The 13,971-nt window shown below is 47.5% G+C and overlaps 1 protein-coding gene across 1 annotated transcript in view; it reads right to left on the bottom strand.

Moving 5' to 3' along the window:
- Syt4 (Synaptotagmin 4) overlaps positions 1–11,403 on the bottom strand; it is a 35,968-nt gene extending 24,565 nt beyond the window's left edge. The window contains exons 1-3 of the mRNA XM_050188651.3: positions 11,000–11,403; positions 3,329–3,607; positions 2,318–2,532 (exon numbers count right to left, since the gene is read on the bottom strand). Coding sequence (XP_050044608.1) covers positions 2,318–2,532; positions 3,329–3,607; positions 11,000–11,069 — 564 coding nt within the window. The 5' untranslated portion in view covers positions 11,070–11,403. The remainder of the gene's footprint in view (positions 1–2,317; positions 2,533–3,328; positions 3,608–10,999) is intronic.
- Between the last annotated feature and the right edge of the window lie 2,568 nt (positions 11,404–13,971).

Genomic DNA, 13,971 nt, shown 5'->3' with positions numbered 1-13,971 from the left:
AGGAGTGGGGTCGAGTATGTTTACGCTCAGACGTTGGCTGCCGCATCGGTGAAATAGGTGAAACAGCAGGCACTGACGGCCCATTTGGCGACCGCTGTGTCGGACAGACTGTTTCCATGGGAGCAGTTGGGACCGTAGTAGAGATCGGGACGCATATATTGAAAATCTAGACGGCAGAGCGCCTTAGCAACCGCAGTTGAACGCAAATGGCTGAAAGGCCACCGGTGACGCTCGACGCCCCTGTAACCGCTATGAGAATACGTCACGCTACCCTAACGCCTCTTACGCTAACCTAACCCAACGTTAACCTAACCTAACGTTAACCTAACCAAACGTGGCCGAAACGAAAAGACAATAATCCTCACGGCGTAACCGCTGTGAGAATACACTGCGCCACTCTAACGCCTTTTACGCTAACCTAACCTAACGTGGCCGAGACGCAAATAAAAAATCCTCACGGCGTAACCGCTGTAAGAATACGCAGCGCCACCCTAACGCTTTTTACGCTAACCTAACCTAACCTAACCTCACGTGGGCGACACGCAAAGCCAATAATCCTCACAGCGTGACATCAAGCAGTGGCGTTCAACAACGGTTGCTAAAGCACTGTGCGTTTATTTCACTCAAAGGGGACCACTCTTGAAATGCTCCTGAAAAGTCGCGGACAGCAGCATATAAAAAGCCTGCCAAGGGCGAAGGGTACTGTACCAGGAGAGCAGGCCGGCCCTATACTACGGCCCCTACTGCTCCCCCTGAAAAATCAGTAATGTTTTTTCTTTTTTTTAATGTAGAGCGCCGTAAGAGGCAAGAAAGGTTTACTCCGGCATGACTGACTCAACACCATCGCCGCAGGCACGAGAAAGTCTGTCCGACGTGCCTTCAGACACAGCGATCACCAAATGGGGCGTCCGTGCCTACTGCTTCACCGCGCGGGCAGCCAGCGTTGGAGCGTGAACTCGACCCCACTCCGCAATGCCGGCACGCCTAGAGGACAAACGCATACAACACGAGCAAAGAAACTTCTGCGTAGTGCCTAGGTATTTATAAACGTTGGTGCCTAGGCAAAGTCAGATATTCCAGGAGCAAAAGCCCCCAGATTTTCTCTCTCGCGCCTGCGCAGTAACTTCGGGCGCCTCCGAAAGTGCCACGCCCCGCTGTTTTTACTAGCAATTGTAAAAATGCGGGTGAAAGTGTCGATATTTGAGTAAGGAAGTGAGTAAATGCTTCAGTGACCCTACAAGTAGCTAAATTGACGAGTGACAGGTAGTCAGTGCGCAAATGATTCCATCAATAAGTGGTCGCGACGCGTGTGAGAAAAGAAGAGAGAAGGAAGAAACGAATGGCTGGGAAGCTAACCGGGCGTTTGTCCCGTTTGCTACCCTACACTAAGCGAAAGAGTAAACAGAGGATGAAAAGAAGAGGAGAGCAGTAGCTGCGCGGACACACGAAAGTGTCCATCGCGTCCATACGAACGATCGTAGATACCTGTAGAGTCAAGGAACTGAAGCAACGCCCTCGTCGCTTTCTAAGCGAGCGACGCACAAGAACCTTTGGCGCCGAAAACGGTATCTACGTCGATCCGGTTTTGGATATGCGTATATAGCTTCCTGCATCCCGCATGTAGCGTGACGCGTGACAGATCAACACACGATTGGCATAACACGTTTCACCCACATTCCCCGAGTGTCGCACAGCCGGCCACACAACAGCACCGGTGCCATCTAACATAGCGGTGGCGAGCGGAGTGTGCGAAGAGCCCATGGGGCGACGTCCTATGCTGCTTTAACGCTGCCCGGAGAGAGAGAGGCTCTCGACGTCGTAGCGAGCAGAAAAAATGCAGGAGGCGTTCGTTTTCTCTTCGCACGAGTGAACGTGCGAGCGGATGAGTGATCGTGTGAGTGAGCACGAGAGTGAGGCAAAGTGTGATTGTGCGAGTGAGTAATCCTGTTGTGAGTTTGTAAGTGGAAGGACGAGAGTCGGTCAGTCGTCTAAAGGGCAGGCATACCACTGAGTGAATAAGTGAAAAAAACTGTGAGTCGGCGAGAGAGAGACCGAGTTTAAAAAAGAAAGGAAAGCAATAGGGAGATCAACCAAATTGACGCCCTGTTTGCTATCCTACGCGGGATAATATGGTGACGGTGGGGGGGGAGAGAATTGAGGCACCCAAGAGAGAGAACGCTGCGCGCACGCAAGGTGCGACGAATGGCTATGCCTACGTCAATCAGGCTAATGGGCAAGTGGTTAGGTTAAGTTAGGTTAGGCTAGTGGTTAGGCGGGCAAGTGAGTGAGCAACGAATGAGCAACGGGCGGAGCATACCTCTTTCTCCTTGGTGTCGGCGACGTCTTCCGCTGCCGGCGGGCTGACGTCCTTCTTGTCCCCGTCTGCATGCGCCCTGGCTGTCGAAGCGACAACTGAGGCGCCGGTAGTCGAGGCGGCCGCCGCGGCCGCCGCGGCCGGCACCACGGCGCGCACTTCCTTGGTCGCCGACTCGCATATCGAGCGGGCCGTCTCCGTCGGTGGCGTCAGACCACCTGCAACGCACCGATATACAGCGCCAGTGATTGACAGCTCGTTGGCGTAAAGCTGGCCGTCAGCATGCCAGAATGACTGTGCGCTATAGGGTCGAAGTCGCGAAGATGCTCTGCGCCCGACTTCGTTACGCTACTTCTCGTTCAGCATGCGCCATTTCCCTCGGAAGAACTTGTTGATGAATGAGTTGGTGCATTTACACTACGTGAAGGAGAAAGCGCCAAGAAAGACTCTCGGGTATTATTCCGTCACTCTCACGGGCGTTGCTTCGCGTTATAACTCTTTCATTAAAACAACATTTTCCGTGCGCTCTTCTTCAACCAAAACAGTACAGGCGGGCTGAAGATGACGGGCAATTCATCGCTTTCGAAAATAATTACTGACGCTAGAACACATGTAAAGACAACAATAGTTTGTCGTTAGGCAAAAAACAAACAAGAAAGGCCTTTCTATCTGGCAATTACACAGACAGAAAGGGGAGTGGAGAGGCGGTAAATCTAGGCGTGGTTACTTCTTTGCCACAGCTAGCAGTTGAGCTGCTACGAAGTCGATCGATCGATTCTGTAGACTAAACGGGTCGGTCGCCCCAGCCTCTCTGACGCCACGGAACCCCCGTCGTCAGGCAGTTAAGTGTTGACATACGAAACAACCGTGAATTGGAGATACCAGCTTCGAAGCCCTCCACCCCCCCCCCTCCCCCCCACCCTCTGCGCAAGCAAGCAACATTACGAACACAAACTGCTTGTAGCTGACGCGCGGCTGTATCACCGCCTCTCTCGACACTGCGCATGCACACACCTTGACTGGAGGGCGACTTGTGTCCTCCGCCGCCTAGCGGAGACTTGCTTCCCCCCGTCGGACTGGGCGACTTCTTGAGGATGGGGCCGGCCGGCCCGCTGCTGGGCGACCGCACGGCCGACGACTTCTTCAGGGGCAGGTTCTTGTCCGGGTGTCGGCGCTGCGAGGGACCCTTGGCCTGCGCCACCCCACGGCGCCGGTAGCAGGCGCACGAGACGGCGGCCAGAGCGACCACGAGCACCAGGCTGCCCACCCCGATGCCCACCAGGGCGGGGCTCGCTGCGGCACGGCAAGATTGACTTGTCAACGAAAACTGCCCCGTCGGGAAACATCGCCTTCGGGCGAAAATTTATTCTGCCCATAGAAAATGTAGTTTCACCACACTTCTTGCAACTTCAGACGGAGAGGGAGAGAGAGAGATAAGAAAGATAAGAAAGATAGAAGGCGGTAATGTTAACTAGAAACGCGTCTGGTGCAGTGGCGCATCGACGGGGAAAAAATGGGAGGGGGAGGGGGTTTGGGGGTGGTAACTTTCAATATATATGTTAAGGTATGCTATACTCTCTTCCTCTTAAAAACCACCATGATTTCATGCCAACAAGTTCACCTCCCCCACCACCCTTTTCAGAAGAAGATATTCTGGGTGCTCTAGTGGCCGGTTTGGCTACCCTACGATGGCGAAGGGGAGGTGCAAGTAAATAGAAATAGAGAAAGAAGAGAAAGGGGGTGAATATTTTCACGTGCACGGTCTGCGGCGCGTTATCACAGGCGTTCACACAAGCCAGTCGTTTTCAAAAAGCACAAAAATGCCTTCACTGTCATCTTCAAAATCATTAAAAGCGCACTGCAGCTGAACAGGTTTAAGAATTCTTTAATTTTTAATTTATTTTGTCAAGTTTACAAAATATAGACTCCATGAGTGAACTCTCTACAGGAACGTTCTTAATGAGAACATCAACTATTTCATGTCCAGCATATTTAGATATAACCCATTCAGCCACTTGAAAAATATGCCTTATGTAAAACATTGTCAGAAACAATGAAAGACGTGAATCTGCTACCCAACAACCTACTGGCACTGGAAGCGAGCACCCCAACCCGTCTTTCTTCCAAATCTTTTCATCAAAACACTTTGCATATATTATTAAAATCTGCATCAAAGGTGCGACCGGAAGTAACTCAAGATGAAGATGTACGGAACACCACACCTAGGACATTATTTTCGTCAGTGCTTTTGGATTTGATGCACTATCTTGGCTGGCACACTTGTGAACACGTCTGAAGGGGATATAAAAAGGAAACATCCAACTTGCCTCCAAGAGGCAAACGCAGAGGACCGCATAAAAGCTATCAGTGAGAGTAAAAGCTGCTTGCCACATATTGAGATGTCAGATTTAGAATCGCAATTGTCGCTTAAAAACAATATCGGTGTTTCCTCCAATTTTGCTATCGACCGTATAGCGTAGACAGCAAAGAAGGTGTGGAAACGTCTCGCGCTACAACTGCTGGCACGGATAGCCATGTGGAAGCCGAAACGCCGTTACACATCAAGGAAATATGCAAGAACTGGTAAACGTTTATTTATCACATTCGGTGCCCGGACCGCACCTAGGCCCGCTACCACGTCAGCCAGGCGGCGAAAACAACTATAAACCAAAACACGTGCATGGCCATGGCAAGTACATTTGTGAAAAAAAGCAATTAAATGTTGCTTGAGTGTAATTTAATTAGTATAGTAGTTAATTGTCAGATGTCAGATTTACAATTGTAATTGCCGCTTAAAAACGACTTCGATGTTTGTAGTAATTATACAGCATATTAATTGCGTGTGATTGTTTTGCTGAACTATCCACAATTGAAAGAAAAAGGGGGACTCGCTCCAGCCTATTGCCGACGTTACTATAGACTTTGCGTTAGGCTTCCCGCACTTAAATCAATGTCCATAATTACGAAGCTCACCGCAGCACAAAATTGTGCTTTGTGATTTGTGGGAATAAAAACGCTGCCTATAGGACCGGCGCCAACGTCTCGAAAAAAAGTTTTCGTCGTCAAGGCTCAACGACTTCATACGCCTCCGACTTTCTATACATTGCATGCCTCTGCGAACCTTTCACATTTTGCTCACCTTTAAATACGCATGCATAATGCATCCACAGACTGTTAATGCCGAAGGGACAACTACTCGTTCATATACGATTGCCTTCAATGTGTCTTTTTAACAACGACTGCGTCGACGATAGTGACCTATGACAATTTTTAGTTCTGTGCTCAAAACTGTGAAACTGCAATTTCTTAAAGAAAGAAAGAAGGAAAGAAAGAAAGAAAGAAAGAAAGAAAGAAGGAAAGAAAGAAAGAAAGAGCTACCCTGCACTCACCGTATTTTTAGCTTAGAAACGCGATATCCCTTACAAAGGGCTTCCAGTCATCGCAATGCGCCGGATATTGAGCGATGCCGTGGATTTCAAAAAAGTGTTATATTCCCGATTGTGGAGCTCTTCCGAGTAAGAAAAGAAAGAAAGCATTGATACGTCCCACCAAGCTCGACAAGATATATGTATATATATGTGCTGAAACGACACGAGGCACAATCTAATCCCTCGCGCCCCCGCACAGCTATACGGCGTAAACTTAATGGAATATGGCAGCGCCGTTCTTACGTAACACTGAACAGCGTGTGCGTCTCTCAGAATGATGAGAACAAAGATTTGATTAGAAAAAAAAAAAAAGCTTTCAAGAGCGAGAGCAAGGGTCTGTCGCACGCGAGTTATATATATACGCTATAATACTGGAGAGAAAAGTAGACGCAACAAATTCGAGGAAGGTTACACTGACAGGATATGGTGGCTGAGACTGCAGGCACATTATGGGGATAAATATTAAGCGATTATATAGGCAGAGCGACTGAACTCAGCAGAATATTCCATTCGCTCTGTGTTCCTCTCTCTCTCTCTCTCTCTCTCTCTCTCTCTCTCTCTCTCTCTCTCTCTCTCTCTAGCGTGCGCACAGTGTTCGCATGGTGTTTTCGAGTGATCGCTTTGCTTGTCTTAAGGCTGAATTATGAACAACGACGCGACGCTTACAGTGTCGACGATGAGGCTGGTCTGCAGCATACGAAATGAGGTGCAGCTATACATTAAGGCCTAAGAAAAAATAATAATAATAAAGCTTGAGAGCCGTTATCATTAGGGTTGTGAAATGCTTATAATAGATCTTCTCCATGTGGACACCTCATGCATGACTGAAGCCTGTAGTACCGCGTCAACATCTTGCTGTTCTCGGCGCAGCTCGTGTGTTGTCTACGGAATACAGAACCTTTGGGAAAGTTGTATTTTTCTCAGTTTGCTTTTCGTTTGCGCATTATTAAAGGTTCGTTGCGACTGTACACAAGATTTGTTTGCGCATTATTAAAGGTTCCTCGCGACTAAGTGTGCGCGAGAGACAACCGGTGCGGGTCTCGAGTGAGTAAATGGTTTATCGCAGTAAGTGGGAAGGGAGGGGAGATTGTGGGGAAGGAAGGGAAGGAGACCATCACGGTCTGTACTCTTTAAATATGTACACTGTCAGGAAATGTTGGCGCCGTAAGCGACGCTGTCTACTTCTTTTCGCGTCATATGAATACATAAGAAAATAATAAGCGTGAATATAGTTCACCTATCCGCACATACGCGCATCAATTTCAAGGGGCGATAGCACAATGCGGCAGAGACCAAAATAAAGATTAAGTCTTGCGTTGGGGCTAGTTGGAATAGTATAGTCGGAATACAGCACTGCCCAGGTAAAATAGACACACAACTAAAACACGAATACGTATCCCAATTAAACGAAAATAAAGGTCACCTGGAAAAAAAAGCAAATGCTGAGACGTTACTTAGAAACATTTAAACGTGAAGACCCATCAAATAAGGGGATAACTGTTGAGATTTAGTATGTCCCCTTTCCTGGATGCACATACAGATCTAGAACCGGCATTTTACTGTGTTTTCTTTTCTACTTTCTTTCCTGACGTATTCCTGCTCTTCAAAAGGACTGTCACACAAAGACAAACATATGAATTCTGGGGTTTTACGTGCCAAAACAGCGATTTGATTATGAGGCACGCCGTAGTGGATTAATTTTGACCACCAGGGAATCTTTAACGTGCCCACAATGCACGGGACGCGGGAGTTTTTTTTTTTGCATTTCGCCCCCACCAAAATGCGGCTGATGATGATGATGAAATGCGGCCGTTGCGGCCGGGATCAGATCGCGCGACCTGGTGCGTAGCAGTGCAACGCCATAACCGCTAAGCCACCGCGGAGGGTAAAGATAGACATACCCTGCCACATAGTTTGTATAAGGTAAATCACCATCCTATAAGCGCAACAAATTAAGAAACTGCTGCATACATTTTAATTAGAATGAACCAAAATGCACATTGAGAAAATTTTGAACATGTAGTCATGCTGTGACACAATAGGTTAGACGTCTATTTCAATACTCACGCCCATAGATATTGGGAACCTTCTTCAGAGACTAAGTATCTTTTCTCTTAACACTAGAATTAAAAAAAAAAAGCAAGCAGACAGAGATTAAATTACGCAGTGCCTCGGGTGCTATGCGTTTTATGGATTCATGCGGAAAATTCCTCTTCCCGAAACGCAGGCAACTCGAATATGAAGTGTTTTCTTGTTCGAAGTGCACCAGTCTTAATAGTCATCATCGTCTAAACACCAGAAAGACCGTCCCTGAAACGCCTGTTGCAGCCTGTGGAGTGCCAACGCCCGGTATTCCCAGGAAATGTGTCTTAAATACGTTGCCGCTTGAAGGCGGCACATACGGGGCAATTCCGTCGCTCCCCCGGTACCATATCTACTTCAAATGACAATTTTTTTTTTCTGCAGGACGACTAAATTCATTGTGGTAACACATCACAGGCTCCACGCGTTCGCTTCATGACTGGTACATACGTTTACACACGTTACATAGTCTCCAAACGAGCCAGCGGGACTGACGCCAGATCAGGAGGTTTGAGCAAATAAAGTTAGCTTCTCTTTTGCCCGCACACAAACCTTGCAAGACTTCCTATAGAAATTGAACTAATTTGTACAAAAGGTTTTCTTGAAGTCTACGGAAGATTAACAGCAATTTTGTGAAATGTCAACATATATATATATATATATTTTTTGTAAGTACTCGTTGAGAAATCGTATTCGTGGATAAGCGAGACTGCTGTAAGAACACTCTTGCCGACGAACACGTCATATTTGTAACGTTCGCGCTAAAGAAACTGCAGTCACTAAAAATTTTAAAAATAAAGAAAAAAAATTAAAGTTTGTGGTTTAAAAAAAAAAGAATCTGTGGCCACAGTGTACTACGACACTCTTTCCGTCATTACAGCCCACATTAGAGAACATACAAGGTTTTCTGCGCCGCCCGTTATTCTCCTTCCAAACACGCGAAGTGTCGCTTCACCGGAGCGAGCAAGTAGCTTTTCACCCTTTGTCTCTCTCTCTCCCAGTCTCGCGTCGCATAGCTTTCTAAGCGCGATCCCACTTCCATCCTTTTGTCGCCGGCTCAAACAAAAACACCTCCCCGACACAAGAGAAATACAGAAGATAGCAATACCTGTATAACGCTTCTACATCTAGTGTTTTCTTTCCTCGCCTCCCTAGTGGCGGCGCAAAAGGGGATGAAATTTTATGCTCCTCTCTTGTTGGTGGCAGACACGCTGAGCGAAACCGTATAACACCCTCCCATCTCGAATCCCCCCGGGGCGACGTGAGCATGTATGGAGGCGAGCATGGCAGAGCGCACAGTCGAGATTGCAGAAAACAGTCGGCCCGGGCCTGGCGCGACACGCGGGGTGAGTGTGCGTGCGTATAGCTTGTGCGTGCGCGCAGATAGCCCAACGTGCATGGCACGAAGGATCGTCTCTCTGCACCGCGGAGCCATCGATTGGCAGGCAGACTCATTCCGATTCAAGGTTACGCCTGGTCACCTTGTCAGCTACTTCCCCCTCCCTCCCCCCTTCCGACCCCCTTTCAGTTCCACCTAGATGCCTTCAGCGGTACTGTGTTTCGCCTCGCATTATGTCGCGGTCATTCTTGCATTTTGTCGCCGTCCTATTGCTGGCTCTTTCTTTTTTTCTGCCTGCCCAACTCTGAGTGCTTGCCAAATCCATATTCTCCCGTCTATTCCCTTAACCGTTACTGTGCTCTTTCTCTTTTTCTTTTATTTCCTCTCGCTCGCCGGACAGCAACCAAGCGTCGAGCTTCTTCCGCAGGAATTCGACGACTTGCTTTTCTTTCCTTTTGTGCCCGTATGCAATGCTTAAATGATTAGTACCGAAAGTAACCGTGACAGACGCTGCTAAAAGAGAAAGAGTGGTCCACGTAGACAGTAAAAACGGCAATCGTAAACACCCCTGACAGACGAGAACCGATCGCTTCGCTGAATAGGCTTTCAAATGCGGTCTACGCCTTTTGTGAGAGGAATTGAACTAGCACCTGGTTATTGCTCGCTAACTTCTTGTTTGCTTCAAGGCCAGCGTAAGCAAAAGAAGTGTAAATATATGCAGTCGAGACACTTCGGAGTACTTTATTGCCGAGTGAGAAGTATTTAAGATTTAGGTGCGCTGGAAATGGAGTAAGCGAGAACTCATGAAAAGAATAAAAAGTTATATGCGAATTAAACACGCGAATGAGAACGCAGAAGAGAGCTGAACTTCTGTCACGAAGCCAACCTACCTATGTGCCAGAGAGGCATAAATACGAGGTTGACTTGTTTTTCGAGCAGGTATAAACTAAGTGCTTCGTTTTCCACAGGTAATATATCTTTCAACGGTGAGGCACTGTGCTATCTGCACGTGGAAAAAAAAAAGGGGGGGGGGGCGGAATTAAAGACAACGACTGTTTATAACTAAACGAGCCGGCTATCAGGTGATAGTGTTGCAGCCTCCACGACTAGCGCTCAGCTTCAGGCACCGTTTAAGGCTGGCAAAAATAGCCACATGGTATTAAGTGCTGAGCGTATAAGCTGCAAGGCTAAGCAAAGAAAAAAAGCGCGATCGTTCCGCACATGGCAGCTGTAACACCGTAAACTCTAAAAAGGGCAGCGTGTAAAATACGCCGGTTACATCGGTCTGCGACCGTCGTTTGCATCTGCTGCTGACAATCATTACAAAACATGGTGCGGCAAGTACCTCGCTTCGATTCCGAGAGCCCTTTTCGGCAAACAGTAGTACTCTTCAACAGGCAAAGTAAATACCCCCAATAAGATGCCAGAGAAAACGCAAAATCTCCGCCTTCAGGTAGCTGTAGGTTAATGTAAAGCCGAAGTTTATTTGTCAAACCACACCAAGAATCATGGCTTCCTGTGGACAGTGTGAGACTTCAGTATCGCACATCTCTAATGCGCCACCTTCGTCAAGCGTACAGCTTCGAAGACAATGTGAAACGGGAAGTGAGAAGACGAAAGCGACCCAGCATGACCGATGTTTGGTTGCGCATGTCCTGTGCGAACGAACCAAGCACTGCGTGGGCGAGTCGGTTGTTGGCGATACCATACGACAGCCTCCATATTGAATGCGGCGCTGGGTGAGTCACAGCTTGCGTCCGCGAAAAGCGCGCGTGCAACGGGAAAACTTACGCGCGCGATACTCAGACAGGCAGTGGAAGACACGGAAATACTTACATTCGTCGACTGCCTTGATCTGTGGGCTGTCGTCATGGTGGAAGCTGTGCTGCGAGACGCGGAGCTTCATCGCCGCTCCCGTTCGAGTGGCCTATTGTAATGCGCCGAAAGCAATGCGCTCCCCCTGAGGCTCGCGGAGCAGGAGTCGAAGGAAAGTCCCGTCGTGTCACCGATGCGCAGACGCGTGCGAGATATCACGCCAACAAACGCTTACATGGTGGCCGCACGGGCGTTCCGCTGTGGTACGGAGGGGCGCAGATTTTTAGGGTTCCCGACGGACGAGCAAGTCACCAAGCCGGGTCGGGGCGAAGCAAAAAACAAAACTAAATCAGCGCAAATTTTCGGTGCCGATTGTCAGGAACACACACAAGCGCCCCGTTGCGAGTGAGCGCCTCCCGAAGGACGGCGAACCAATCGATAAGTTGGCGGGCCGGCGGCGTCAACGCTAGGCGTCGCCATGGGGACGTGACGTCACGACGACTGCGCGGAGCCATTGGCTCGAGAGTCGCGGGGCGCCACCGGGTTTCGGCCGTGGCTGGCCGACCAGGGTTGCCAGACCCAAGGTGTTCGCGAAACTCGCTTCTCGACGTGCTTCCGTAGGCAAGAGTAGAGTCAGATGGCACCAATGCGTTTTGAAGTGCGCAGTTTACTTTTTAACGCTTATGGTAAATTCGTGCGGCTAACTGAATTGCTTATTCATTCTGCGCACTGAAAATCGTGTGGTTCATCGGCATCGAAACGCGCTGCAAGTAGCTCGGCTACGGCACTTTTGTGCACGGCATGGTTTGGCGATTCGGCTCGCCATGTGATTTAGTTCTGCCAACTGTTCACAGCCCTCATACATCCCCGATGTATAACCATGCCACTAAACACGCGAGAAATACATTGAAAGTATCTGTGTAGTCCTTGAAAGCCCGTTGCGAACACACAGGATAACATTTTCACACGTCTGTTCCGAGGCCGCAGCTATTTGTATCATGGTTTGTTTAAAAAGCTAATTGCTTCATGTGCACGTGTGCGTTCGTGTGTGTGCTTTGGCACTCGCCTGCTAATGAGCCTTAATTCGACATTTTTACTCACATCGGATGTAACACATGAATGTTCTGTGAAAAACAAGCAAGTTAAGACGGTTGAAACGAAACAATACTCACGGCAACGCCGAAGAGACGCCAATAGGCGACACGGACAAGTGATCCAAACCATGAAATGTCTAAAATGACATTAATCAGTGGATTTTCGCTGTAACTAAGTCTGTGGAAATAGTGAAAGAGTGAAGGAGGCTGCTACCGCCACCAAGGAAGATGCTGGAAACAGCAAAACGCGTCAAATTGATTTCGATGCAGCTTGTTATACAAACCTATGTAAAGTTATTGATAATTAAGCTTCAACCTTAAATTTCACGCTACTTTTCCTGCATACATATAAGTCTTTATCATATTGTTTCACCATTTCTTTGTTGATTTAAAAAGATCAACCCCCCCTCCAATATTAGTTTCTGTAAAGCTGGCTTCACCATTAGCGCATCTTTTGTGTGGCACAGCCAGCGTTTCAGCTTCAAATTGTAAGACATGGATCGATTGCGATGCCACGCGACATACTTTTTAAGAAGGAAACGTGCTATCCTGATTAAATGAAATGCGAACAGGAAAGAAATAATCAAGTCGCTTCTTACCTTCTGTAACCTCGAAACTACGTACCCGTTAAGAAGCACTCCGGTGCCGCACATAACTTCCGAGCGTGGAAACAACAAAAATACTCGTTCTACTTTGTTTGTTTGTTTTCTTCGCATTTGCGTTTCATGCACTTTTTGCAGATGCTATCACACTCTCACTAACCGGAAGTATCGGCAATGTCACGCAGTTATACGAGGGGGAAAATATCGTACACATAGGGGGTGTGGTAGTTTTCCGAAAACGAGTCGAACGCCTTATCAATTCCCGCTCACTTCGATAATCTTGGTGTCACTACATTCGAATATATCCTTACAGCGGCAGATACGGACGTACTGCGATAACTGGCGCTCTCATGCGACGAAGAGCCATGCCGTCTACAGGACGCTTCGAGCACGCACTGCTAAGCGATTTAAGCCAATGATACTTTAAGCCAATGGAAGGCATTCAGCCTTCTAACTTAAATAGAAGCTGTTCAGAAAATTTCGAATATATTACAAACGGCTTTCTTAAGCAGTATAGTTTGTCGTAGGAGTTACTGGAAGAACAATTTTATACACAGATGCGCTGAAACACGCTCAAATATATTCATAATAGAGACGCTCGTTTCATTCTTTCCAATTAATTCCGTCATTCCAGCGTCACGTCGATGAAGATCAGTTTAAACCTTCCAGATCTTTCAGTACGTCGTAAGTGTTCCCGTCTTTGCCTCTTCCATAAAGTTTACCATTATAACCCTGTTTTGAGAGAAACTATCTTTTCTCCACCCACCTGCACTTCATCCAGGTTGGGTCACAAGCGTACAGTAGAAGTTTCTGTCTCCCGTACGAATATGTTTAGCGATTCTTTCACCCCTAGGAGAAGCTCCGACTGGAACTACCTTCCTGCCACCATCGCTCTTATCCCAGACTGGCAAATTCAAATCTGCTGTTTATAGTGCTTTTTCTTGAACCAAATGCATGTGTATTTCTTTTCTCCCACTCCTCTCTGTAACGCCATGTGGCCTTGACAGTATTGTTTTTTGTTTATTTCAATACCTGCAAAGCCCGTAGGGCGTTACAGGAGGGAGTGGTTGTTTATCAACATATTACAGGGGAAAAAAATCTGGTAGAATACATGGCAAATCGACAATTACGATGAGAGCAAAAGCACAAGATCAGTCATGGAAACGAAAACACGTCACACAAAAATGTTACAATATTATACAACATTTAATTAAATAATTTAATTAATCAATTAATTTATACAAATGTAACAAATTAAAAATAACACAGTTAATCAGATACAAAGAAATGCTCGACA

Source organism: Dermacentor andersoni, chromosome 2 (genome assembly GCF_023375885.2).
Source record: "Dermacentor andersoni chromosome 2, qqDerAnde1_hic_scaffold, whole genome shotgun sequence".
Taxonomy (NCBI): Eukaryota; Metazoa; Arthropoda; class Arachnida; order Ixodida; family Ixodidae; genus Dermacentor; species Dermacentor andersoni.
Note: the sequence above shows the minus strand (reverse complement) of the source record. Positions and strands in the feature narration are given on the sequence as shown.